Here is a 27500-nt window from a genome sequence, read left to right as displayed (position 1 = left end):
GTCGTACCCTGCTGCTCCTGGACTCCGTGTCCTTTCCTCCTGACAAGGTGGAAAAGTTTCTGTCAACCCTCGACTCTGATTCTGCAACTGGACCCGACGGCATCAGCCCACGGGTCCTAAAATCCTGCTCTGCTGCTCTATCTCACCCTCTCTCTGTTCTCTTCACCCTCTCTTTTGCTCAAGGTCAACTGCCATCTGCTTGGAAATCAGCCAACATCACCGCTTTGCACAAAAAAGGTGCAAAAACAGATCCTAGCAACTACAGACCAATCAGCCTTCTCCCAATTATCAGCAAAGTCATGGAATCCATCATTGCTTCGGATATGAAATCTTTCCTCTTCTCCAATGGCTTGATCTCTGATCATCAATTTGGTTTCAGACCAGGTCACTCTACTCTGGACATGCTGCTTCTGCTGTCTCAACAATGGATGGAGGTCCTCAATGCCAAACAGGAAATTAGAGCTGTCTCCCTCGACATATCACGTGCCTTCGACACGGTCTGGCACCCCGCTCTGCTCACCAAACTCTCCTCCTTTGGTATCCATGGAAATCTCCACGCATGGCTGGCGGACTTCCTCTCTAGTCGTCGTCAACGTGTGGCCCTGAATGGGTTTCTCTCATCTCCTCTTCCTGTTCAGGCTGGAGTTCCCCAAGGCAGTGTTCTGGGCCCCGTGCTTTTTCTGGTCTTCATCAATGATCTCTCTGACTCTCTCGAAAATCCTCTCTATCTCTTTGCTGATGACTCCACTCTCTGCCGCTCCATTCCTTTTCCCTCAGATCGGCAGTCTGCTGCCTCCTCACTCTCTGAAGACCTGGACAAAATCACAGACTGGTCAAACAAGTGGAACATGTCTTTCAATCCTGACAAATCTCACACTCTTACTATGTCTCTCCGAAAAGATCGACTGGACAACCCTCCCATCTACTTTCTCAACAATCATCTCCAAGAAGTTCTGTCGCTCAAGATTTTGGGTCTCACTATCTGCCATGATCTTTCTTGGGAAAACCACATTTCCAAGCTGGCCTCCAAAGCCAGTCGCCGACTGGGCATCCTCCGTCGTGCGAAGTCCTTCCTCGGCACACCTGAGCTCCTCACCACATACAAGGCTTTCATCCGCAGCTCAATGGAATACTGTTCTCCCCTATGGGCCGGTGCTCCTGCCTCACACCTAGCTCGGCTTCACGCTGTTGAAACCAAAGCTTTCAGAATTATTGGAATCTCCCGCGATGAAGCTATCTCTGAGGGCCTTTCACTCACTCACCGCAGGCAGGTAGGTGGTCTTTCTGTCTTCTACCGACTCCTCTCCGGCCTTGCACCCCCAGCTCTCTCTGTGCTCTGTCCCCCAAATATTCCTACAGGTCGCACAAGATCTGCCAGCAACCCTCTGATGGTTAAACTGCCGAAATCTCGGCTCTCTGCTCACCTTCACTCTTTCATTCCTCTTTTCTCCCGCCTCTGGAACAAACTCCCTCACTCCCTTCAATCCCACTCCTCCCTCCAGGTCATTAAAACAGCTGTTCACCACCATCTCTTATCATCCCCCATCCAAAACCTTGATCTTTTCTACCCCCGCTAATTCACCCCAGATCCACCTTGTTTGAAATTCCAACTTCTTTCCTGGAAGTCCTGGCAGTGTCCATATGTTTTATACCTCTCCCACCGCCCCCTTCCCATGCCCCCCCCCCCCCCCCCCAAAGCCCTCGCCCTCTCTCAGATCTCTCGATGTCTCCATGTCTCTCGGTCCCTGCTCTCAAATGTTGTGTTTGTGTCCTTCCCCCTCTCTCCCCATCTTGTCTACCGCTCCCGATGTTATATGTTTTATGTGTCGGTTTGTCTTTCTGCGTGATTAATGTTCGCTCTTTCACGAGCCTCGATCTTGTATACACACAAACAAAAAAAAAAAAAAAAAAAAAAAAACCAAACATGTCGGGACGGGCCCCGGGAAAGTTATAGGCTAGGTGGTGAGGCCAGTAGAGGCCGCCTAGGCCGGGCTGGGCCCATTTCGCAATTAAAAGCTGAGCTGAATTATAGTAGTCAATCTTCTACGGCCGCGAGTAAAAGCTGAATTATAGTAGTAAATTCATTCAAAAAGAACCCGGGAAACGCCGGGTGCTTTCGGCTAGTCCGTCATATATGAAGAAGAAGAACCATTGTAACCCACCGTGTTTAATTCTAGAGGGTTCTAAAGTGTCTTTCTAAAGTGTAATTCATTTTTTACTCCATGTGACAAGTGTCTGTTTCGCTAACTCCAAGATGGACAAGCTCCTCCAAGACTTTTGGGGATAAGCTAATGAATTGCAATTTGAAGGAGTCGGTGATCTTGCATGGTGCTTTTGTGTGTTAAAACTGAGCATCTGTCATCTCAATCCGGGTGTCCTCAAGTCTTTTCATTTATTTCCACATTTACTTTTCAGCTGTCTCGCACTTGCCTCACACTTGTTGTACTGCACATCTTACCCTATTGATTTTCTGCCAAACCCAGTTAGCTCTTTTTTCACTACTTTAAAAGCTCTGGTTTACAACAAAAACAACAGAGCAAAGCTTTGGAAAGCCGAGAGAAACTTGTACCACAAAAAAGTAGTCTAATGATTCGTGGTCAATAAAGGCCCACAAAAACTGAACCAAAGGCCCACATTGCCGCTCAACGATGATGAGTCTTCGGCCTTTGTGGCACGCAATGAACAAATACTGGCCCATGTGGCCTTCCAAAATGCACGAGGGTGGCCATGTGGCCTCTCACCTTAGGAGTCTCACCTTGGGAGGCCCATAATGAACGAGCAAATTTCCCTTTGGCCTTCAAAAAGGATATTTGGCCTTCAAGCGGCCTATAATGAACATGACACAAAGGAGGTGGCATAGCAGATAAGTGGCTAAATGACTGGCAAGGCTGACATGACAGGCTGGCAAGGCATGGCTAGGATCACATGACAGGCTTGCAAGAAAGGCATGGCTCAGCTGGCTACAAGGCAAGAAATGTTGTTGGCCGGCCTCAGTTTGGTACAGCAGCTGTCGGCATGGTGGCAGTAGCGTGCGGTAGCAGCAGGTCAGATAACCGGCTTTGGCCCTAACCTAGCAAGTTGATGGCAGCATGTGGTGGCAGTTATTCCAGACGGACAGACAGCAGCGAGCGAGCAACCCAGTGTGCTGATGATGATCCAGACAGACCCTGACCCAAGAGACTCAAGACGACCCAAGACCACAAAGAGCGAATGACGACTCGACCATTAAAGTTTGTGCTCCCCGGGAGGATAACCACGCCCGTTTCTCCTTCTTGACTGCATGACCCTGATTTCTTTAGGGGATGCTTTTAAGGTGCATGTGTTCTCTCACCTTACAAGATTGGCTGCATGCAGTGGGCCTCGCTGACCTCTCCCATGGATTGGTCTCGCTTTTATTGGCTATGAACTGTTCCTGATCCAAATCTCTCTCCCATCACAGAACAGTGGTGATTGGGCATTTTCAACCAGTTGAGAGAGACACAGAGAGAGACACAGAGAGAGACACAGAGAGAGACACAGAGAGAGACACAGAGACAGACACAGAGACAGAGACAGAGAGTGAAAAAAGGCGACATGATCGGATTAATCCTGTTTGAACCGGTTCAATAAGTGAGAAGGAAAATAATAAGGCAGCATGATTTATTCGCTGATTCGAACCTGTTTAAGGAGAAGTGAAAGAAAGAAAATAAGAGGTTATTTAGAGAAAATGAACACAAAAGACAATCTATCTAGTATATGCAATGCAGATTTATCCACAGGTATTGCAATACGCTGAAACTCCAACATTGGGGAATTTGGCATTTGTGGACCGGGTGTATTCACGGTTTATAAAATGTGACCTGCTTCTATTTTTGCGGCCCATGTGTTTCAACTCTTTGCAGTTTTTGCAGGCACATACACTGTCTCCCACCATCCGCGTGCATAAAGCAGCTCCACACATTCATAAACCATCCCCCAGCAGCCACACGCATGAAGCAGCTTTACGCCCGCATAAACCATACCCCACCGCCATCTCCCACAAACAATTGTCACACTACCAGGTTCGTGGTCCATCTACCCACAACTCCCGACATGGCTACTTATGTGCAGCGTGTCCTTGGTCTCATTCTTTCTTGTCCCGCTGCATTGACCTGCTGTGATTCCTTGCCCTTGTGTACTTTTTGCGCTCATTGTTCGATCATGGGTCCTAAGCACAAGAGTAGTGCAGGAGATGTGTCTGCTCCCAAGAGGTAGTAACAAAGTCGCGAGCCTGAGCCAGAAAGTGGAGCTACTATAGACCGGCTAGCAAGAGGTGAGAGTGTGGCCTCTGTGGCCAGGCATTATGGCGTGAACGAGTCCACTGTCCGTTGCATAAAAAACGAGTAGGCGATTCGTGAAAGTGTCGTGGGTCATGCAGTACCCAGGACCAAAGTGGTTACTCAGCTCCGGGATGTTGACGTAGAAACAATGGAGAAGGCACCACTGATTAAGTGGACCTCTGAAGTGCATATACGATCATCTGGTTGGCACAGGTGGTGCTGCAAACACGAGTGATGTGGGTACGAGTGATGCGGGTATGAGTGGCAACAGTCCCATTCGAGCTAGCAAGGGATGGTTTGACTGCTTCAAGGAGCGGTACTGCCTCCACAATGTGACGATTATGGGCGAGCATGCTTGGCAGACAACATGGCAGCTGAAACTTTCCCAGCTGAACTTGGCAGCTGAAACTTTCCCAGCTGAACTTGGCAGCTCGTCGAGGAGAAGGGGTATGTACCAGAGCAGATCTACAATGCAGATGAGACCAACCTGTTCTGGAAAACAAAATGATCTGTTTTGGAACACCAACTTTCCTCTCGAAGCAAGAAAGGACAGCATCAGGGCTCAAGGCTGCAAGGAACTGGGTGCCTCTTCTCCTCTGCACCAATGCGAAAGGGTGCTGCATGATCAAACGATGATGTTGGTACCGTTCCCTAAACCCAAGGACAAGAATAGCACACTCTGCCCGTGTTTTGGATGGCCAACAGAAAGGCGTGGGTAACAGCTGCCATCCTCATGGATAGGTTCCACAACTATCTCGTCCTCGTGTGAAGAGGTACCTGGCAGTAAAGAACCTCTCCATCAAGGTCCTCCTGCTGGCGAACAACGCTCCTGGCCATCCCGAGGTGCTGAAGGTGGTCCATCCCAATGTCGACGTCCTTTTCCTGCCACCCAACACCACCTGATCCAACCACTCGACCAAAGGGTAATTCCGACGTTTAAAACTTATTACACTGTGACCGCGCATTACGTTGCATTTTGGAGGCCATGGATTCTGACTCTGAAATGACCATCAGGAAATGTTGGAAGGACTTCAACATGGTGCACTGCATCAGCACCATCAAAGACTCGCTGGATCAAGTAAAAGCCTCCACTATCAACGCTCAACAACTTCAGAGGTATTCCCAACACCATGGAAGAGAGGCAGAAACCGAGCTATTTGGATTTGGAGGAGCTCGTAGCCTCGCATGGGGAGTAGCTGATTGAGAAGGAGTTGGAGGCCATCATCAAGGTTTCCGAGGAGTAGGGCTGTGAAGAGGAGCAAGAGATGGCGAGGCCCAACCTGACCGACAAGTTCCTGGCTGAGTTACTGCGGGATATGAGGGCAGTTGCCGACAGGTTCCAAGATGCCGATCCATTGATGGAGCGGGTACCTCTGGTTCAAGAGGGGGTTTGATGATGTTTTGGTTCCATACAAGGAGCTACACAGAAGCCTGCAGCACTCAGCGAAACAATATTTGTCCGAATAAGGGGCCGAATACCCTTTTTCGTTTTCTATGGCCCTCCACTTCCACACCATCAGCAACCTCACCTGCATCCCCTTTGGGGCATGACTCATCAGCACCCTCACCTGCGTCCTCTTCAGAGGAGTTCACTGGATTCTAACTCATCATCACATCAAATGTTATATCATACCGTATCTTAAATAAAAATTGTAAACAGTGCCTGCTGTTGTTGTCCTTTTGTTTCTAAGTATTTTTGAATGAAGCTGCAATCATGTGCATCTGTGTTCGTATAATTTTAAAATTTTCCCTTATTAATCAATCACAAACCTCCGGGAACCCATCCCCCTTTTCTGCATTGAAACAAGGCCCAACATTTGCGGATTGGACAATTGCGGAATGTTTCAGGAACGCATCCCCGCGAATGTCGGGGTCTTACTTTACTCTAACTAAACATATACTTTGAAATTTCTATTGATATGCTAATGGTGCATTATTTACCACCTGGGAGCCGGAACCACAACAAACGTACTCACATTGAAATTGTACATATTTTATAGAGGTACTGATCGAAAAGAAAAGATAACGTGTACTACTGGATACCACTAGGTGCCGTTTGTGGCCTACATTAGCACATTCTGTGCGGACCAAAATGCAATACCCTCCCTCTTCCCTGGCGAGGGTAACAAGAAGATCGTTGCGTAGGCCTCGATCTCCACTGTGGATTGAAGGTTGTGCTGTAGTTGTGCAAGATATGAGGATGCGGAGGGGAAAAATAGGGCTGAAGTGGAGAAAAAGAAGTGTAAATATGAGAGGAAAGAGGGGAAAAGTACAAGGTGCTGATTATGATTGTAAATTTGATTTAATATATTAATACGTCCGTGTCTGGGATGTCGGCGGTTCAGACTCCGGCCGAGTCGTACCAAAGGCTTTTAAAATGGTATGTGCTGCTTCGTTGCTTGATGATCAGCATTTAAAAGGATAGAACAGGGACAATCCCCATCAGTTGTCATCCATAGGGAATAAGAAATTCCTCTTGAGGAAAAGCCGTGCCATTGTTGTGACGTTGCTGGTACCCAGAGTATCCCAGGAAGTGACATCACTTCCCTAAAGCTCTGTGTGTGTGTATACTATGTTTGTGTGTGTGTGTGTGTGTATGCTATGTTTGTGTGTGTGTGTATGCTATGTTTGAGTGTGTGTGTGTATACTATGTTTGTGTATGCTATGTTTGAGTGTGTGTGTGTGTATACTATGTTTGAGTGTGTGTGTATACTATGTTTGAGTGTGTGTGTATACTATGTTTGTGTGTGTGTGTGTGTGTATATATACTATGTTTGAGTGTGTGCACAGTGTATACTATGTTTGAGTGTGTGCACATATGTGTGTGTGTGTGTGTGTGTGTGTGTGTGTGTGTGTGTGTGTGTGTGTGTGTGTGTGTGTCAGTCAGCTCCATTACGAGCTTTAGACCTTTTTATTTATTAAAAATACGATAAAAGTGAAATTGCATGTTTGTATATGGTTCAAAAATTGCAAACACAATGAACCAAATCCAACCAAAGTTTACACATTGCCTAAGGGTCCCCCGAGTATGGTTTCTGGCCGTGGGGGGCGTGGGAGGGTAATACCGTCGCATATCTGTGGGAGGGGGTTTCCCGGTTGGGGTGAAGACCCCAATTCTCTCATGTAAATCTTCGCATCGTATAGCGCCACCTGGTGGTAGCCGGTATTACCAATCTTCTTGTTGTATAAAGAAATTCTAAATAACTTGATAATATGCATTACAGTGATGTTGAAATATGAGTGAGAGAATAATTCGAATTTTGCAACAAGTTTCATTTCATTCTTTTTTTTAAAGTGGTGGTTCAAACCAAAGAATCTACCCCGGGAGGGAAGAAGCTTTGCAGCGAAGCAGAAGTGATTTTTGCTCGCGCCATAGATATGGAGCAAAGATGGTTGATGAAGATGATGTCAGATGACCTGCAGCAGATGTTAGATGACCTCAGGCCTATTATAGAGTGAATAGAGGAGAATGTTTGGGAATCACAAAATGTTGTCTTTTTATTAAATCCGTCAGGGAAGCGATTGGTAAAAGGATGAGTATTATAAATCCCAGTAATTTAGTAGGCCTCTCGTCTGTCCACACGTCTGACGTCCATGTTTTCCCCACTGGCTGTGTGTACACCAATCTTACATCCTCTGTTTTCTTCCTTTTCCACGACTCTTTATTCAGTGTAAGATAACTCAATTGCTAATTTTTGTGTAGGCCGACATCGCCTCTGCAGACCTAATGTGACATATAAACTTAATTTATTCAATCATAATACTAATCATAATACTAATCATAATACTAATCATAATACAATCTGTAGAGTTTCATTTAAAAATCTCTGATGAAGGCAAAATCCACACTTTGGCTGAAATGTTAGACCAAGTTTTGTCAATTTATTTACTTTTCCAAATGCTTAACCTAAGTGAAGGATTTTTTGTTGTTGTTGTTAAAATTCTTGTATTCAGTTTTTTTATTTTACTGTTTTGAATTTTCCACACTTTGAGCAGAGTAATCGAAAACATTTCTTTACTGCACTGGTCGTGTCTAAGTGTAATTGCTTTGCCGTGTGCTGCTCGTTACATGCCCTGCTGGTTTGGGATCCATGTGTATGTTACTTGCTGTGAAATTCCCTCTCTAGCACTATTATCTGTCTAATCATTTACCAGTGATGGCTCCAGCTTTTCCTCCTGCTGCCAACTTCACTCCGTACATCGCCATACCTACCCACTCACCCTCATACCTCCAATTCCACCTCCATCCCTCCACCTCCATCCTTCCTCTATCCCTCCCACATCCATCCCTCCCATGTCCATCCCTCCCACGTCCACCTCCATCCCTCCCATCCCTCCCACATCCATCCCTCCCACATCCATCCCTCCCACATCCATCCCTCCCATGTCCATCCCTCCCACGTCCACCTCCATCCCTCCCATCCATCCCTCATCCATCCATCCCACATCCATCCCTCCCACAACCATCCCTCCCACGTCCATCCCTCCCACGTCCACCTCTCCCACGTCCATCCCTCCCATGTCCACCTCTCCCACCTCCATCCCTCCCACCTCCATCCCTCCCACCTCCATCCCTCCCACGTCCACCTCTCCCACGTCCACCTCTCCCACGTCCACCTCCATCCCTCCCATCCATCCCACATCCATCCCTCCCACATCCATCCCTCCCACGTCCATCCCTCCCACGTCCACCTCCATCCCTCCCATCCATCCCACATCCATCCCTCCCACATCCATCCCTCCCACATCCATCCCTCCCACGTCCATCCCTCCCACGTCCATCCCTCCCACGTCCACCTCTCCCACCTCCATCCCTCCCACCTCCATCCCTCCCACCTCCATCCCTCCCACCTTCATCCTTCCCATCCCTCCAATCCCTCACACCTCCATCCCTCCTATCCCACCTTCATCCTTCCCATCCCATGTGTGTGTATGTATATATATATATATATATATATATATATATATATATATATATAAAACCAGATTGAATTATTTAATGCTGTATACAAAAGGTAGTCCCTGTGAAAAATCTGTTAAATTAAAAAAACACATTTCAGATCATTGTTCACACTTGACTTGACTTGATTGATTAAAACCAGACTCCGTGGTGTAAGGGTAGAACGTGCTGCTCCCTTGCTTGGATAGAGCAGGGATAAACAACGTTGGAAAAGCAATGGCAAACCACCAAGTGTAACCATTGCCAAGATACTGATTCGGCAGTACCAATGCTTTGTAAAGACTATGGTACATCAAATTGATTAAAACTATCACAATATATTAAAACTGTTAACCAAGTGGTCCTTTGTGTTTTGATTATGTAATTGTTTTATTGTTTATTAATTATATATATATATATATTTTATTTTTTTTGGAGCCTGGTGTTGGCTTAGCGGTTAGGGTGCCGGCTTGGGATCCTAGTATCCTGGGTTCGAATCCCGGTCGATCGCTGAATTAACGCCAGCGGGGTTGACTTGACTCAGCCTGTCATCCTTCCGAGGTCGGCTAATTGAGTACCAGCTTGCTGGGATGAATGTGCCGGTGTGTACCCGGATTCAGAATAGGTACACCGTATCCCTGCGCATCGTAAGAGGCGACCAAGGGTTGGCGTCAGGAAGGGCATCCGGCCATAAAAACATTACCTCAAACAAGGAACCATGATTGTTATGAGGCCCGCAAGGCTAACCCCCGCTCTAGCGGGGAAAATGGCCTTAAAACGATCATTCATTCATTCATTCATTCATTCATTTATTAATTTTTGAGGTTGTGAGGGTGGGAGGGTAAATGAGGTTGTAATTATTTATTGAGGGACTTCAGTCAAATATTTGATTGCATTATGATCAACTCTGTTGTAAAATAAATATAAGCAGAACATCACTGGGTAGAGCGCATACCTCCGCCAGGCTGGCCAGTTTATGTTTCGTATCTACTGATAGGCCGGATCTGGATTCGGACCTGAACCAAAATCGAATCGGCTTGTTCTTGTCGCCAAACCAACTCATCCACCAAGTTTTGGAATAATCCATCCACAACTTTTTGAAATATCCTCTTCACAAACAGATAGACACATAGACTTGCAGACAGACGGGTGAAAACATAACTTCTGCCTACCTTTGGTGGCGCAGGTAAAAATACAGAAATGAATGAATGAATTAATTCACCTGCTTGCTTTGATTTTGCTTCCAGTGGCATTTTGCAGACCCTAAATAATTTGCAATTTGTGACATCACTGTGACTTGCAAACCGGTTGGTATGTCACAAAGCATAACCCTGATCGAAAACTCTTCCATCAGCAAACCCTGGACTCCGGGCGCATCGGCGTCGCAGGACAGGCTCTGGGCATCGCGCAGGCCGCCCTCGATTGTGCATTGGACTACGCGGAGAAGAGAATGGCTTTCGGGAGGTCCCTCACAAAACTGCAGGCCATTCAGGTAACATAACCTACATTCTGATGAAAGGACGACTGTCCGCATCACATGTCATGGCACACATGTGTTGCAGCGTTCACATCGAAGGCAAAGTGCTTTGGAAATCCCAAACTTCGGATGCTATCGGGCTTGGATACCGGATAGCACTATGGATGCTACCATGATCAATTACCAAAATATCGATGAATCCATGATCTTCCATTCAGTTTCTGCAAAAAGCACGCTTTGCAAAAGAAGGAAGAGGTAACAAAAGCGGAAAAAAAGCAAAGGTACCTGTACAAACCTGTACAAACCTGTACAAACAGGTTATGTTTTAGGAGTGGACAGGAATTGGTGAGAGTAGATTTCAATTAAAGCTCTTTGCCCCAGGGTTGAGGAACTTCATCCTTGCACGAGGAACTGACGGTCTCTCCTCCCGTTGATGCATCACATCTTTCTCGGAGGGGAGTGCGGTGCGATTACGTCAGGTGTTTTTGATGGTTAACGGTAAATTTTGAAATATCCATGCATTGGTTTACTGGGAGACGATGAATGAATTGTTTTCAGGTTTTGTTTTTTTTCCGATCGGAATGATGCGATCAAATTTTACGAGTGTACACTCGACTATTGGACAAAGAAAAAGAATTGGCATTTAGTAAAATCCAACGGTCTGAATTGGAAATGTACGTTACCACATCATTTTGTGATCATGCCTGCGTGTTTTAGGGTTGAATATCCGCGTTTTAGGGTTCAAGTACCCACCTCCTTCCCCCACCCATCACTCCTGGCGTTCTGCTCTTCCTCAAGCATTCCTGTGCACGATGTTGTTTTGCTTTTTAAGATCGTGTTTATTCGGTGGTTGATTTGTGTTTTTGCATCTTTACCTGTATCGTGTAGTTCAAACTGGCTGACATGGCGATGGCCTTGGAGAGCGCTCGGCTGCTCACGTGGAGGGCGGCCATGATGAAGGACAACGGGACACCTTACACCAAGGTAGTGTGCCGTTGTCCCGTCACCAAATGTTCCTTGAGGTCGTGTTTAACTACCATCCCTGACGGTGCAGTCATGACGTGCGAAAAGCCGTGGAATTCGTATCAAAAACACGCGTTTCTACATTTGTACCTTTTCCTGACCGTGTCCTCCACCTGGTTCTTCTTATCCTGCCCCATTTTCATTTCATTCTTCGTTTCAAACCCCATAGTTTTCCTTTTTCTTTGTCATAATTATTTACGGCTAGTCTCAAGGAATGCTCTCGGAAGTTGTCCGTTTCATGACGGATGTAAATATGGCTGAAATTTTTACTTTTCTTCCCCTTCCAAACTTCTTACTCTTTTCTCACCACTCACCCTAAACACTCCTTCCCTCCCCCTCCTACTCCCACTCTCAATTTAGCACTCCACCCCCTCTGTCCTCCATTGTACTTAACAAGTTGATGTTCCCTATCCGCTATCCTCTGAAGAAAAAAAAATTAACTTTAACTCTTCCATCCACTTGCGTATGTTAGGTTTTACATGGTTTGCATTCAAAGTCCTACAGGTCGCACAAGATCTGCGAGCAACCCTCTTCTGGTGAAATTGCCAAAATCAAGACTCTCTGCTCACCTTCACTCCTTTATTCCCCTTTTCTCCCGCCTCTGGAACAAACTCCCTCACTCTCTTCAATCCCACTCCTCCCTCCAGGTCTTTAAAACAGCTGTTCACCACCATCTATTATCTTCCCCCATCCACAATCTTGATCTTTTCTACCCCCGTTAATTTCACCCCAAATCCACTTTTTTTGAAATACCAACTTCTTCCTGGAAGTTCTAGCAGTGCCCATGTGTTTTATACCTCTACAAAAAAAATGTATAATACCTCCACAAAACAAAAAAATGTAGGGCATATTAGGCCAGGATACAATAAAATGGATGAACCCAGGTTGGCTGTTGTAGCAAGAACCGAAGACTAGTCTGCATGGGGATTAGAGTCTGTCTGCATTGGCGGGAAAATAAGCTCACCAAACTTTCTCAATCGAGCTGTTAGACTTCCGTGGCACAGAGAAGATGAGGTGACGTTTCGGGCGTGATCCCTTCTTCAAAGCAACCAAGAGAGCATTGCCATAGCAAGAGATCAGGATTCTAAAAGCTTTGTTTGTGTGTACTCAAGTGTGGGATACTTTACCTGATTTCATTCCTCCCCACCTCCTCCTCCTCTTGTAAACAGGAAGCTGCGATGGCGAAGCTAGCAGCTTCTGAGGCTGCAACTTACATTTCTCATCAGGTACAATTCCAGAACTACACTGCAAACAATTACTCGGATCCAGTGGCGGATTGGGATCTTTAAACGGCCCTGGAAGATGTTCTGAAGCGGTTCATGTCTCCCATCTGATAGAAGTCTTATATCCTCATTTTCAGTAATCCTAATCCTACTTATTAATTTATTGTTTGTTCATTTGTAGACGAAATTACAAAGAACTCACGATTTTGTGAAATGTATTTGTAAACAGTGCTTATTGCATGTACTGCTTGCTTACGAAAGAACTGAAACCGTTGATTAAACTAGAAAGGCCCTCGGTAGAGCGCATACTTCCGCCAGACAGTTTAGGTTTTGTATCCCACTAATAGGCCGGATCTGCATCCAAACCTTGACCAAATTATAATCGGCTTGTTCATGTCAAACACCCTACCTGTCCAACAAGCTTCGTCCGAATCCGTCCATAACCTTTTGAGATATCCTGCTCACAGACGGACAGGCAAACAAAAAGTGGTGAAAACGACCTCCGTCCACATAAGGGGACAGGTGATAAAACACATACACCAACCTGAAATCAGTTTGTGTGACATTATCTGAAAACTTGCTGGAAGCTCTTGGTAAAAATACCACGATGGAAAATAAATAAAAGGAAGCTTTTTTATTCTTGCACTGGTTGAAAGAGCTAAACTGAGGAAGTATTCTAATTTTCCTGTAGGTTTGGATTAATTTGAAGTTTAAAATTAATTTGATTTAAGATTAATTTGAGGCACCCTTTTATGTAATTTTATTTTGTCTCAGAGGAGCATTTCCATGATTCAGGGGGCAGGTGGCACAGCAGACAGACAGCACTAGCCTATTAATAAATATACTGTATAGAGTACCGTCGGACCCCGACATTCATGGTCACAACATTCGCCGACCTTACGTATTCATGGTTGATTCAATGCGACCTGTTTGTACATTCTCGGCCCTGTGCCCCACCTCCGCAGTTTTTTTTTTTGTTTTGTTTTTTTTTTGGCGCAAAAAAAAAGATATCTTCCTTGAGCCGCATAATGCGGTTGGTTCAAAAACGCATCTTCCACTAACCACACAAAGCAGCTGGACATGCGCAAAGAAAACATGTTCCACGAGCCGTGAGCATGACCTGCCTCCACATTCGCGGCCCTGTGCTTCGTGTTTTCAGGCTTTTTGCAGCTGCATAAAAATAATTTAGCCATGCTATAAGCGAGCTGCGCAGCATGTCCCACCAGCTGTGTAAGACATTATCCCCCGCATCTATTACCGCCTGCTGAATACGGCATCCTCCACGAGTTGTTGTATGAAAACACTCCACCAGATCTACCATCTGCTGCGTAAGACGCTATCTGCCGCGAGTTACACAATAGAACGCTTCACCACATCTATTACCAGCTGCAGGATACGCCATCACCCGCAAACTTCCCCCACAATGGACAGAATACGCACCTCTCCCGCAGATGCCTACAATGCCTGTATGACTACTTATGTCCAGCATGTCCTGCGTCTCCATCATTATTCTTGTCCCACTGATTTGACCTGCGTTTTGCTTCTTGTTCAGCTCATTGTTCGAGCATGGCTCCCAAGTGCAAGAACAGTGCCTGAGATGCGTCGACTATCAAATGGCAGAAAAAGGGATGAGCCTGAACCAGAAAGTGGAGCTGCTGGACCGGCTTTCGAGAGGAGAGAGTGCGGCTTCTGTGGGCAGGCATTACGACGTGAATGAATCCACTGTTCACTACATACGGAAGAATGAGAACATAATCTGAGAAAGTGTTGCGGGGAACGCACCGACCACCATGGTGTACTGAGCACCAAGGGGTCGCACAGGTCCGGGACTTCTACATCGAGAGGATAGGAGAAGGCTCTGAATGTATGGACAGAGGACAATACACATAAGAACATGCCTTTAAGTGGACCTCTAATTCGCGCAAAAGTGAGACGTATGTACGTGTATCTGGCTGGCGAGGGTGGCGCTTGCACGAGTGATGTGGGAGCAGCTACGAGTGATGTGGGAGCGGCTACGAGTGATGCAGATTCAGCTCCGAGTGATTCTCTAAGTGATGCTGGTACAAGTGAACCCAGTTAATTCTGAGGGAGCAGGCGATGATGGTTTCACCACTTCAAGGAGCGGTACAGTCTCCGTAATGTCAAACTGTCAGGGGAGCGTGCCTCCGCGTACCACGACGTGCCCTAAACGTTCCCTGCTCAACTGACGCAGCTGATCGACGTAATGGGGTACCTGCCAGAGCAGGTCTTCAATGCAGATGAGACCAGTCTGTTCTGGAAAGTAATGCCCACGATAATTTTCATCTCAAAGCTAGAGAGGACTGCGTTGGGGTTCAAGGTCGCCAAGAGCCCGGTAACTCTTCTCTGCACAAATGCAAAAGGGGACTGTATGACGAGGCCAATGATGCTATACTGTTGCCTGAACCCACATGCTATCAAGGGCAAGAACAAACACATGCTGCCCATGTTTTGGATGGCCAACAGGAAGGTGTGGGTAATGGCAGCAATTTTCATGGACTGGTTTCATAATTGCTTCGTCCCTCAGGTTGAGAGGTACCTGGTGAAACAAAACCTTTTGTTCAAGGTTCTCCTTCTCGTCGACAACGCTCCTGGCCACCCCGAGGACCTGAAGGTGGCTCAACCCAATGCCGGGTTTATCTTGCTGCCGCCCAACACCGCCTCCCTGATCCAGCCGCTTGATCAAGGGGTAGGGTAATCTCTCCACTTTTAAAACATATTAAACACGTCGCACCTTTTGCTGCATTTCGGATGCCCAGAGCTCCCTGTTGGGCAGTTTTGGAAAGAGGTAAACATAGCCCACTGCATTGGCGCCATCAAGGAGTCACTGGACAAGGGGATAGTCTCCACCATCAACTCCTGCTGGCAAAACCTATGACCACAGGCAGTGAAAAGCTTTACAGGGTTTCCTGACAACATGGAGAAGAGGAATTAAATTGCTGGGTTGGTACAGCAGGTGGGAGAGGAAGGCTTTGATGACATGAAGCCTGAGGAGTTGGAGGATCTTATCGCCTCGCATGCCGAGGAGCTCGCCGAGGAGGATTTGGATGTCATTACCAATGTTTCCAAGGAGGAGGAGAAGGAGGAAGAGGAGTCAGGCAGTGATGAGGAGGAAGAGATGCCAAGGTCCAACCTCATGGTTCCTGGGTGAGGTGCAGAACATGTGGGCAATTGCCGACAGGGTGTAAGAAGCTGACCCGGTCATAGAGCATTACCTCAAGTTTAAGAGGGGGTTGGATGATGCGATGCTCCCATACAAGTATCTACATCGGAACCTGCGTCAATCTGCCAGGCAGCTCTCTATCAGGAATTTTTTTCACCCCGGTCCCTCCACCAACAGCTTCAGCACCCTCTCCTGCCTGTTCTCGGTGCAGGGCTCATCGGCGACCTCACCTGCCCACTCCTCTGCTCTCTTAACGACATTCCTTTCAGTGCATGACTCATCAGTACCCTCTCCTGCATCGTCTTCAGAGGATTTCACTGGATTTTAATTATTGTACAGAATCATCATTTGAAAAGTTCCGTGTGCTTGTTAAATAAAATTTTTAAATTTTACTTGCTGTTGTTTTTTTTTTACTTTTATGGTATGGTTGGTTAAGCACTTTTAATAGACTAATCACATTCCTTCAATAAACATTGGAAACTACCTGGTGTTGTCATTTTTTTTTTTAATTTGTAAGCACTTTTAATTAAACTGTAATATTGTGCATTTGCAGTTGAAAAAATTTAAAACTTTATAAATTTTCCCCTATGAATCAGAAACTGCTGGAAACGTATCCACCTTTTCCTCATTGAACCAATGCCCCGACATTTTCAGTGTCGACATTCGGTGTTTCGACAATCGTGGCATTTTTCGCTAATCAGCCCCCCCCTCCCCCCCACTTCCCATTGAAACGATGCCCCCAGATTCGCGGATTCGACATTTGCGACATTTTCCAGGAACGTATTCCCCGTGAATGTTGGGGTCTAACAGTATTGTGAAATTCACAAATCGCCGTATTTCTTAACAGCAAATATTTTGCAGCATATTTCTTAACAGCTAGTAGAATAAATAAATAAAAAGTTGGGAGCGATCGAAGCAGCAGTCCGTTGCGTTATACACTGCCCAGGTTGAATATTTAGTGCGAATGAAAAAATTATAATTTTCCCATCGGTTCGGATTAATTTGATTCGCAGGTTTTGCTGAATCGTTTCTGTGTTTCAAGGTCAGACAGACAGATAGACGACACTGGCCTATTGTATCTATCTATAATTCCAGTAATCTCTGTGTGTGTGTGTGTATGTGTGTATGTCTGTGTGTTTGTCTGTGACCGCTGTTTCTCGACAACCACGGGTCCGATATACTTGAAACTTGCCAGGTATATTGCTGGGGACCCGAGGATGTGCCTTTTCAAGGTTTCATATTAATCGGACAAGTAGTTACCGAGCTATGTCCAAAAAACGATTCAACCAATCAGAGAGCAGCGAGTTATCACGTGTGCCGAACGTGGCGAACAGACTCTGCCTCGGACGGCACATTTGAGAGCGTATTCATTTATTTCACGTTGGCAAACTATGTTGCCGCTATGTTGGCGTTAAACTATGTTTTAAAACTAATTAAAACTAATTTGCGATTCTTTCGCTTTCCTGCGCGTTTGTGCACGCTATGGCGATTTCTTTACCAAACTCCGCAAGCCGTTCGCTTTGGACCAAACCATTTCATGTAAATAGAGGGGGGGGGGGGGATTGTCACCGTACTCGCAAGCCGTTCGCTTTGGACCAAACCATTTCATGTAAATAGAGGGGGGGGATATAATTTTAGATATAGATATAGTACGGGCATGCCCTAGTATAGATAATAAATAAATACAATCATTGGATTAATTGCAGGTGTTGCTCCTTTCGTAACAATGACCTTTTCAATGATACGTTATCAATGATCGTTTCAGGATCTTTTTCGATGTAGAATGTCTTTTTCTGTGGCTTTCAAAGTCATTGCTTCCAACTGATCAGCCAGCACTCGGGGCACTACTCGGTCTGTTCTTGATAATTTTGAATGTTCAAAAACTTTTCACACACCACCTGAGTTGTGGGAAGCGTTGTCGTATTCGTATGCTGAGCCTACTTTTGTGTATACCTCACTGAACAAGTTGTATCCCTCCAGAGTAAGGTAAACACACACACATTGCACAGGTGTGTCATTGTTTGCACGAAGACTGCTTCTCATGGTACTGTATCTCGCAATTTTCCGTAATTCTAATGTGTGTATGATCAACACTCATCGACATTGTGTAAGACAGAGAGTTTCCCTCTGTATCCATGTTGTCCACCCCACGCATCCTCTGCTCCTCTGCTGCCCCCCATTCCTCCCCTAACCCATTGTTTGTCCAAGTCTGCCTCACTCTTGGCCTTCAACTCTGCTGTTGTTACCCCTCTTCTCCACCTCCCCCCACTCTCTGCTGTTCCTTTTGTCTTATGTCCTGATCCGTTCGGTGTATTAGAACCAGCTCTTCTGTGAGCCTCAACTATGTATACAAAAGACGTATTCCTCAGGTATTGGACTTTTAATTTCATCCTGTTCTAATTATTTATCAAAACTCCAAGTTCTGATTTAAACTGTTCTTTGATTACTCGCTCATCAAACGTCACAAGTTCTTCTTCACTCAGCTTTTGAAGTGCATCACAAGGTAAACGTGTGTTTATCTCTCCAAACTGTGCAGAGACCAAACAGACCAGGTTCCAATACAACATCCCATTTTTCTTGGATCATGCTTTTAAACCTCCAGTAATTGTGTCTAATATCCTGCTATGCCACCCAACGTCAAAGTCTTTAAGAGCGTCAACAATTGGTTATTTAGATGCAACTTCTTCAAGCATCGCTTTTCTCTTCTGGAGTCTTTTCTTTGGAAAGAATTCCTGGATTATGATACTTTTGTGGACTTTGCTTCTCGAGGTTAATATCTGTTGCCCAATCAATAAAATCAGTAACTCCAACTTTCACCCTTTCAGTTTCCTGCAGGATTTTATTTTTTAACCACCTGATCCAGAGTACTCATCAACTGTTCCTGGACTCTGGCAATGCCAATTAAGGGGGGTAATTATGAGAAATCTGATCTAGAACATCCGCATTAGGTTATAACTAGCTATCCTCATTATCTGCCTGCTCAGGCCATTTTATGTGGCGACTTCAACTGTCATCATGCCAGCTGGCTGGGTGTGGGTTCATCTCTCACCAGCCATGGCACCTCAGCAAAGGACTTCTGCGACTCATTGGGACTGACACAATCTGTCAATTTCCCGACCCGGATCTCAGTCAATGGAGTATCTTCTCTTCTGGACTTGGTTATGACTAACATCCCTGCAAATATCTGCTGCTCTTCTTCTGCTCCAATCGGTTCTTCTGATCATGTGCTTGTTAAAGTGGACATCTCTCTGGCCATTCCCAGAGAGCCTCCTCAGCACCGACGAGTCTGGCATTTCACTCACGCCGACTGGCGTGGGCTGCAAGCAGCCATCAATCACCTGGACTGGTCTCCCATCTCTACCGCCTCTGACATCAATTCTTCCTGGGAATTCTTCCAAAGCAAACTGCTCTCTCTCATGCACAGATTTATCCCATCTCGTCTTCAGTTGTCTTACCCTTCCTCCCGTCCATGGTACACTGAATCTTGTGGTGAGGCAGTTGCCCTGAAACAACTTGCCTTTGCCTCTTGGAAGGCAAATCCAACTGAAGGCAATCTCAGTTCCTTCACCAAGCTCGAAACAAGTGTGTGTCTACCCTCAGGAGTGCCAGGAAGCACTATCTCTCCACACTCAAGATTGAACTCTCAAACCTGTCTCCTTCCTCCAAATCCTGGTGGCATCTGTTCAAATCCGTTTCTGGTGTTTGTTCCCCCTCCATCCCCTCCCTTACCTCAAATGGCTACACAGTTGACACCACACGTGACAAAGCCGAATGCCTCAACTCTGTGTTTGCCTCAAAATCCTGTGTCCCAAACCCATCTCTCTCTGTTCCCACCTTTCCCAGTCGAACCAAAACTGCTCCTGGACTCTGTGTCCTTCTCTCCTGACAAGGTGGAGAAGTTTTTATCAAACCTCGACTCTGATTCTGCAACTGGACGAGACGGAATCAGCCCACGGGTCCTAAAATCCTGCTCTGCCGCTCTATCTCACCCTCTCTCTGTTCTTTTCACCCTCTCTTTTGCTCAAGGTCATCTGCCAGCATCTTGGAAATCAGCAAACATGACCGCTTTACACAAAAAAGGTGCAAAAACAGATCCTTGCAACTACAGACCAATCAGCCTGCTTCCAATTATCAGCAAAGTCATGGAATCCATCATTGCTTCGAATATCAAATCCTTCCTCTTCTCCAATGGCTTGATCTCTGATCATCAATTTGGATTCAGACCAGGTCATTCCACTCTGGACATGTTGCTTCTGCTGTCTCAACAATGGATGGAGGTCCTCAATGCCAAACAGGAAATCAGAGCTGCCTCACTTGACATATCACGTGCCTTCAATACGGTCTGGCACCCAGCTCTGCTCACCAAACTCTCCTCCTATGGTATCCATGGAAATCTCCACTCATGGCTTGCGGACTTCCTCTCTGGTCGTAGGCAACATGTGGCCCTGAATGGATTTCTCTCATCTCCCCTTTCTGTTCTGGCTGGAGTTCCCCAAGGTAGTGTTCTGGGCCCTGTGCTATTTCTGGTCTTCATCAATGATCTCTCCGACTCTCTGGAAAATCCTCTCTATCTCTTTGCTGATGACTCCACTATCTGCCGCTCCATTCCTCATCCCACAGATCGGCAGTCTGCAGCCTCCTCACTCTCTGCAGACCTGGACAAAATCACAGACTGGTCAAACAAGTGGAACATGTCTTTCAATCCTGACAAATCTCACACTCTTACAATGTCTCTCCGAAAGGACCGACTAGAAAACCCTCCCATCTACTTTCTCAACAATCCTCTCCAAGAAGTTCTGTCGCTCAAGCTTTTGGGTCTCACAATCTGCCATGATCTTTCTTGGGAAAACCACATTTCCAAGCTGGCCTCCAAAGCTAGTCGCCGACTGGGCATCCTCCGTCGTGCGAAGTCCTTCCTTGGCACACCTGAGCTCCTCACCACATACAAGGCTTTCATCCACAGCTCAATGGAATACTGTTCCCCCCTCTGGGCTGGTGCTCCTGCCTCACACCTAGCTCGGCTTCACGCTGTTGAGGCCAAAGCTTTCAGAATCATTGGAATCTCCCGCGATGAAGTTAACTCCGAGGGCCTTTCACTCGCTCACCGCAGGCAGGTTGGTGGTCTTTCTGTCTTCTACCGACTCCTCTCCGGCCTTGCTCCCCCAGCTCTCTCTGTGCGTTGTCCCCCCAATATTCCTTCAGGTCGCACAAGATCTGCCTGCAACCCTCTTATGGTTAAACTGCCAAAATCTAGGCTCTCTGCTCACCTTCACTCTTTCATTCCCCTTTTCTCCCGCCTCTGGAACAAACTCTCCCACTCCCTTCAATCCCACTCCTCCCTCCAGGTCTTTAAAACAGCTGTTCACCACCATCTCTTATCTTCCTCCATCCAAAACCTTGATCTTTTCTACCCCCGCTAATTCACCACAGAGCCCTTGCAGTGTTGATATGTTTTATACCTCTCCCACCTACCCCCAAGCCCTCCCCCCACATTTCTCCCGATGTCCCTGCACTCAAATGTTGTGTTTGTGTCCTTCCCCCTCTCTCCCCATCTTGTCTGCCGCTCCCCTTGTTTTTTGTGTTTTGTGTGTCGGTTTGACTTTTTGTGTGATTAATGTTAGCTCTTTCACGAGACTCGATCTTGTATACAAAAAAAAAAAAAAAAAATTCATAACCATACATTATTAAAACTAGCAACGGTACCCACCCCAGAGGCGGGGCTTCAATTGGGAGGCCCAAATGAAAAGGCAAAATATCAGATATTGAAGGTTTTTTTTATTTTAAACTATTTATAATACATCCGTTAAATCATCTCACACACAAATCATCAAAATCTAAACGGTGTTTGTAGAATTTCAATAAAAGCCACATCACTGTTCATATCGGTGAATATTATTCCATCGTGTTTGGAAAAAGTGTAAAATTGGAAAAATAGGAAAAACAATATTGCTTATTTTACTCCAGCGGGTCCCAGGATTACCCACCCAAAATTTTGTTGCGATCGGTTCAGCCGTTTTTGCGGTACCTGGGAACAGACATAAGAAACATTAAGATTAACACAAAAGAAAACATTAAGATTCAATCATATAAAGCTCATCAATTGTGTGTGTGTGTGTGTGTGTGTGTGTGTGTGTGTGTGTGTGTGTGTGTGTGTGTGTGTGTGTGTGTGTGTGTGTGTGTGTGTGTGTGTGTGTGTGTGTGTGTGTGTGTGTGTGTGTGTGTGTGTGTGTGCAGTACCCTCCATAAGTATTGGAACAGTGAAGTCAAATTTGTTATTATTGTTATCTATTGTTGTGGATCTCGGGGGTCGGCACTCCCCTTATCAAGGGGGGGTTAATCCCCTTGTCTTTTTAGCTGGCCGTCCTGAGTCCTGGAAGCTATAATGTCCTTCCCAGCGTGGCGTTAGGTATGGTTTGCTAGGCCTAGGGGTTCGCTGCTACCTAAGTACTAACGCCCGCCGGAAACGAGGGAATAACTCCCGCTCGAACCACATATACGATGGTAAATGCCGAGCGGTTAGCAATCCACGATCCGAGCTATTAACAAAGACTAAACCCAATTCTGAGCGGTTCCTAATCGTGCCACAGGTACTCAATTGATAGAAAGGATGGATGCGATCGCATTTGGGAAAACCAAGAAAGAACAAGGTAATTTATTTACAAACCAAAAAGAAGAGGAAAGGAAAGAATGTACAGGAAGAAGGAGAAGAAGCAGGACACAGGGCAGTCTTATTACAGTCTTATTCTAAGACCCCAGACAAACAGACACACTCACACGGGGATTGTAGCTGGTAGATGGAAGGTCCAGGTTGATGGTCCAGGCTCCAGTCGACTCCGCTCCAGCGGGCGAAAACCCGGCAGGCAGCTTCGCGCGTAGTTGGAACGCGACCGGACCTTACATATGGCGGGGGGGAGGCTCGTGTCCTTCAGCGTACGTAACAAATGGATGGTTGTGCTAAGCGCACCCTCTCCAAGTCCTTTCAATGCGTTTGCAATGAGCGCCACCGTATAGTCCTTTCGCCACTGCCGTGTGCATGCGAGTCCTGTTACAAGAGTGCCGCTGAACAAGTCCCCTGTAGGCGAGCTCTCTCGCGCAGTCCTTCGAAAGAAGTCTGTAAAAGGGCTTTGTGCTCGCGTTTATATAACACGCGCCAAGATCACGCAGCGCTCCACAAAGGCCACGCCCGTCGGTGATCTTCCCTCAGCCCTGGTTGGCTGGTGAAGGCTTACCGGCCACGCCTTTGACGGCTAGTTGACAGGCCACACCTTGTTATTGGCATTCCGCCCCCTTTTTCCTCGAGCCTGACCACATGGTCAATGGCGGCGCCTGAGCGAACGCCAAGGCAGCGAATGCTGCTGGTAAGGCGCGTAATGGCGGCGCTTGGAGAGGGAGGTCGCAAAATGGATGGAAAGAATTGGGACCTACTCTTATTTAATTGATGCAACGCAGATTTTAACTATTGGAAACACGGCCTTAACTAAAACACATAATAATGAAATAACTGAGTTCCTATGGTGGCCTACGTGTTGCTTGTGGACTAACTAGGGGTGCAACCTTTAACCTTTAATGTCATATTTACAAGTGATTATTTATTTACAAAAGTGTGGGTTCTAAAACCGCAACAATATACTCAAGAAATTTGGATTTGACATCAAAATATGAATTTGATGCAGTGTACAGAAGGTCAGATTTTATTTCTTGATATTTCTATGTATACATGTTTTACCATTATACGTATAACAATATAAATTTTTATTTTCAGTACATCCGTTTTATGTTAGCATAAGTATTGGAACAGATTACTGATGGGTGTTTCTTGTTGCATTGATTGTTCACACATAAAAGAGCTGTGAATGTCTAGTCTTGGTTTTAGCTTTTGCTTTTGCTTTGCCTTTGGAGTCAGTAGGTATAAACCAACATGAAGACCAGAGAACTGTCTGTAAAAGAAAAGGAAACAATTGGGAAGCTGAAAGAAAAGAAGAATTCAATGCGAACCAGAGCACCACAACTGAGCAAAGCAAATACAACGATTTGGAATATCTTGCAACAGAAAGAAACCACTAGTGTACTTTGCAAATGACAACGGTCATGTCAGTCATGGAAAACAACTGCAGTTGATGACAGAAAAATCATCAGAGTTGTGAAGAAAGACCCTAAAACAACTGTCAGCGACATCACCAACAACCTCAAGAGTGCAGGGGTGAAAGTTTCACAATCTACCGTTCCCAGAAGACTTGGACAGCAGAATTACAAAGGTTACACTGCAAGATGCAAACCTCTCATCAGTACCAAAAATAGAAAGGCCACATTAAAACTTGCCAATAAGTACAGAGGTGAGCCAGTGAGTTCTGAGACAAAGTTTTATGGACAGATGAGACCAAGATAAACCTTTACCAAAGCAATGGAAAAGCCGAAGTGTGGAGAAAATAAGGAAGTGTATATGATCCAAAGCATATGCTACCTCATCTGTGACGCATGGTAAAGGTAGTGTCATGGCTTGGACTTGCATGGCTGCCTCTGGAACTCGCTCACTCATCTTTATTGATGATGTAACTAATGATGGCAGCAGCAAAATGAATTCAGAAGCGTACAGAAACATTTTGTCTGCCCATCTACAATACAATGCATTCAAACTCATTGGGTGACGCTTTACCACGGAGAAAGACAATGACCCAAATCACGCTGCCAACGCAACCAAGGAGTTAATCAGGGGGAAAAGTGGAAGATTTTAGACTGGCCAAGTCAATCTCCTGATTTAAATCCGATGGAGCATGGATTTCACTTGCCGAAGAGGAGAATAAAGTCAGACGCGGGAGTCAGTAGGAAGTTAGATGGCATGGCAGACATAAGTTGTTAGTGTTGAAGAGTGATTGGTTGCTTGTTTTTGGGTGCATGAAAGGGCACACACAGGCCAAGTAATTTCTCGAGTGTGGACAGCTTTCGTGGAACGCTTTGGAAAACCTTCTCCACCAAAGCAGACATTGGTAAGGTAGAAAAACTGGCCTTTGGAACAGGAAGTGTGAAGGACACAAGACGTGCAGTGGAAGACCGGTAACAAGAAGAAAAGTTCGCTGCCGTGTTGGCAAACGTGCAAACTCAAATGAAAAAAAGATCTTCAGTTGAAGCCCTGGCATTCATCATTTGTGAATGGAGTTAGTGATGCCAATATGAAGCATGTGATATCTTGCTTGACACCTTCCCGACTGCCCTGTCACGAGGAAAAGTGCTTAAGGATGACTGTGCCATCTGTCGAAGCTTACGGACACGTAATGTGGTCGAAGGAAAATCCCCATTTCACATTGGAATTGCAGAATTATATCCTCCAGACGTGAGCAGCATCTTATTTTTTTATGGTCCGGTAAACGGCCTAGTTTACGAGCATATCTAAGAAAATGGCTGGTACCACGACTTAGTACTGCAGGAATTGCTGAAAGTGTCTGGTTTGCGTTGCATGTTCGGAGACCATCTCAATGATATGTTCTCTCAACAATGGATTCTTTTAGTACATGGGCTAAGGCTCGTAGCAGAGCTAACACACACACACACACGGACATATTGACAAGACAAACACTTAACACAGCCACTGTGCTTGGGGGAAGTGCTGCGACTACCGTCACTTCCTGGGATACTGTGGGTCCCTGGAGACATCACAACAATGGCGCCGCTTTTCTCGCCGTACTCAGCAGGGCATTTCCTCGTCCCCATGGATGCAAACTGATGGGGATTGTCCGTGCTCTATCCTTTTCGAGCAAGGAAGCAGCACGCTCCATTCTTAGTCTTTCGCATGACCTGAACCGGTCCAAACCGGATGAGTGTTTCTTAGAAGACACCATCTCCTTACTGGATAGCCATTGGCTCTCTACGGGAGCTCATCTGCCCTTTGCCAGGTGTTGTTTTTTGATCCTGGCAGGTGTCACAGTCAGCCTCCCCACTAGCAAAGCCAGTGAGGGGTGTCGGTTTAGTCGCCGACGACCCGACCATGTGGCAGGTAGCACGGAAGGTTAAATTCAACACAATGATTGTGTTTCGGCCACAGGGTGGCCTTCATCAGGCAGTTTCCTTGTGTTTAATATGGCTTATTGGGAGGAGTAGACTTGGGTAATGTTGTTATGATACGTAACGCCCCAGCAAACATCGATTATACAATCATGGATAAAGTCTTTCCTGTGAATATAACCTGGTGTTTTCGTTGTTGGCAATGTGTTGTCAGGCAGCTTAGTTACCTCCACCACTGAAGGTGGACGGAGGTTATGCATTCACTCCTGTCTGTTTCTTTGTCTGTGAGCGCGATATCTCAAAAAGTTATGGACGGACCCAGACAAAACTTGGAGGAGAGGTTGGATGTGTGACAACAACTAACAGATTAGATTTTGGTTCAGGTCGGAATCCAGATCCGGCCTAGCAGTGGGATACAAAACGTAAACTGTCCAGCCAGGTGGAGGTGTGCCCTCTACTGAGTGCCTCTTCCAGTTTGATTATTTGTTTATCTTTACCTGTTTTAATCATTCGAATTACATCTTCATATATGCTTCCTTTCATTCGTCATGGAGATTAAAACGTATTCTCTTTTGAATGTATTGTGTGAGGAAGGAACGCCATTCAGGGAGATTTCCATTACGGAATGCTAACTGGTGTGCTTCCTGCAGGCGATCCAGGTTTTGGGTGGGATGGGCTACGTGACGGAGATGCCAGCCGAGAGGCATTATAGGGATGCCCGCATTACGGAGATCTACGAGGGCACCAGCGAAATCCAGCGGCTCGTCATTGCCGGGACCGTCATAAAGGAGCACGGAGGGAAATGATTCCATTTTCAGCAGAGAAACCTGAGAATGGGTATCACACCTGTGATGTTTTGATCTAATTCAAAATCGTTGTTTTTTCACCGATGTGTTTTTGATGCATTTTAATCAAATAAAAGCTACTGATGATCGTGCTAATGTTGACTGCATTCACATACCGTTGAATAAGGGGAGATCAAAACGTTTTTTGAGACAAAAGTTTGTATAATGAGTACCTTATATATACGTATATATACAGTATATGTATAACTGCGAGTACCTTATCGGTGGCACCAAACCGGGGTTCGGCCCCACTGAAGGCTTCTATTTTGGGTCCTCTCTGTCCATCCATTCCTTCTGTCTGTATGTACGTCCGGAGCTTCTGCCTCGAAAATGACTGGACGCCTTTCCTGCTTCATATTTGGCACATCATGCAAACATATTGCTGGGGCAAGAGGCACGTCAAATGATTTTGGGATCGCATCAATTTATATACACTTTACCACCACCACGACCGCTACCAACATACGACCTTGAAATATTACTTTATTTATATATGCTTTACCTCCACCACCACCACC

General features: G+C 45.9%; 1 protein-coding gene across 9 annotated transcripts in view; it reads left to right on the top strand.

Moving 5' to 3' along the window:
- ACADS (acyl-CoA dehydrogenase short chain) overlaps positions 1-27074 on the top strand; it is a 91940-nt gene extending 64866 nt beyond the window's left edge. For all 9 annotated transcript variants that reach the window (XM_078768400.1, XM_078768402.1, XM_078768401.1 and 6 more), the window contains 4 exons: positions 10592-10729; positions 11603-11698; positions 12907-12963; positions 26788-27074. In XM_078768400.1, the coding sequence (XP_078624526.1) occupies positions 10592-10729; positions 11603-11698; positions 12907-12963; positions 26788-26943 (447 nt within the window). In that variant the 3' untranslated portion in view covers positions 26944-27074. The remainder of the gene's footprint in view (positions 1-10591; positions 10730-11602; positions 11699-12906; positions 12964-26787) is intronic.
- The last annotated feature ends 426 nt before the right edge of the window (positions 27075-27500 follow it).

Source organism: Myxine glutinosa, chromosome 14, assembly GCF_964187855.1.
Source record: "Myxine glutinosa chromosome 14, kmMyxGlut1.1, whole genome shotgun sequence".
Lineage (NCBI taxonomy): Eukaryota > Metazoa > Chordata > Myxini > Myxiniformes > Myxinidae > Myxine > Myxine glutinosa.
This window is presented reverse-complemented; position numbering and strand designations above follow the sequence as displayed.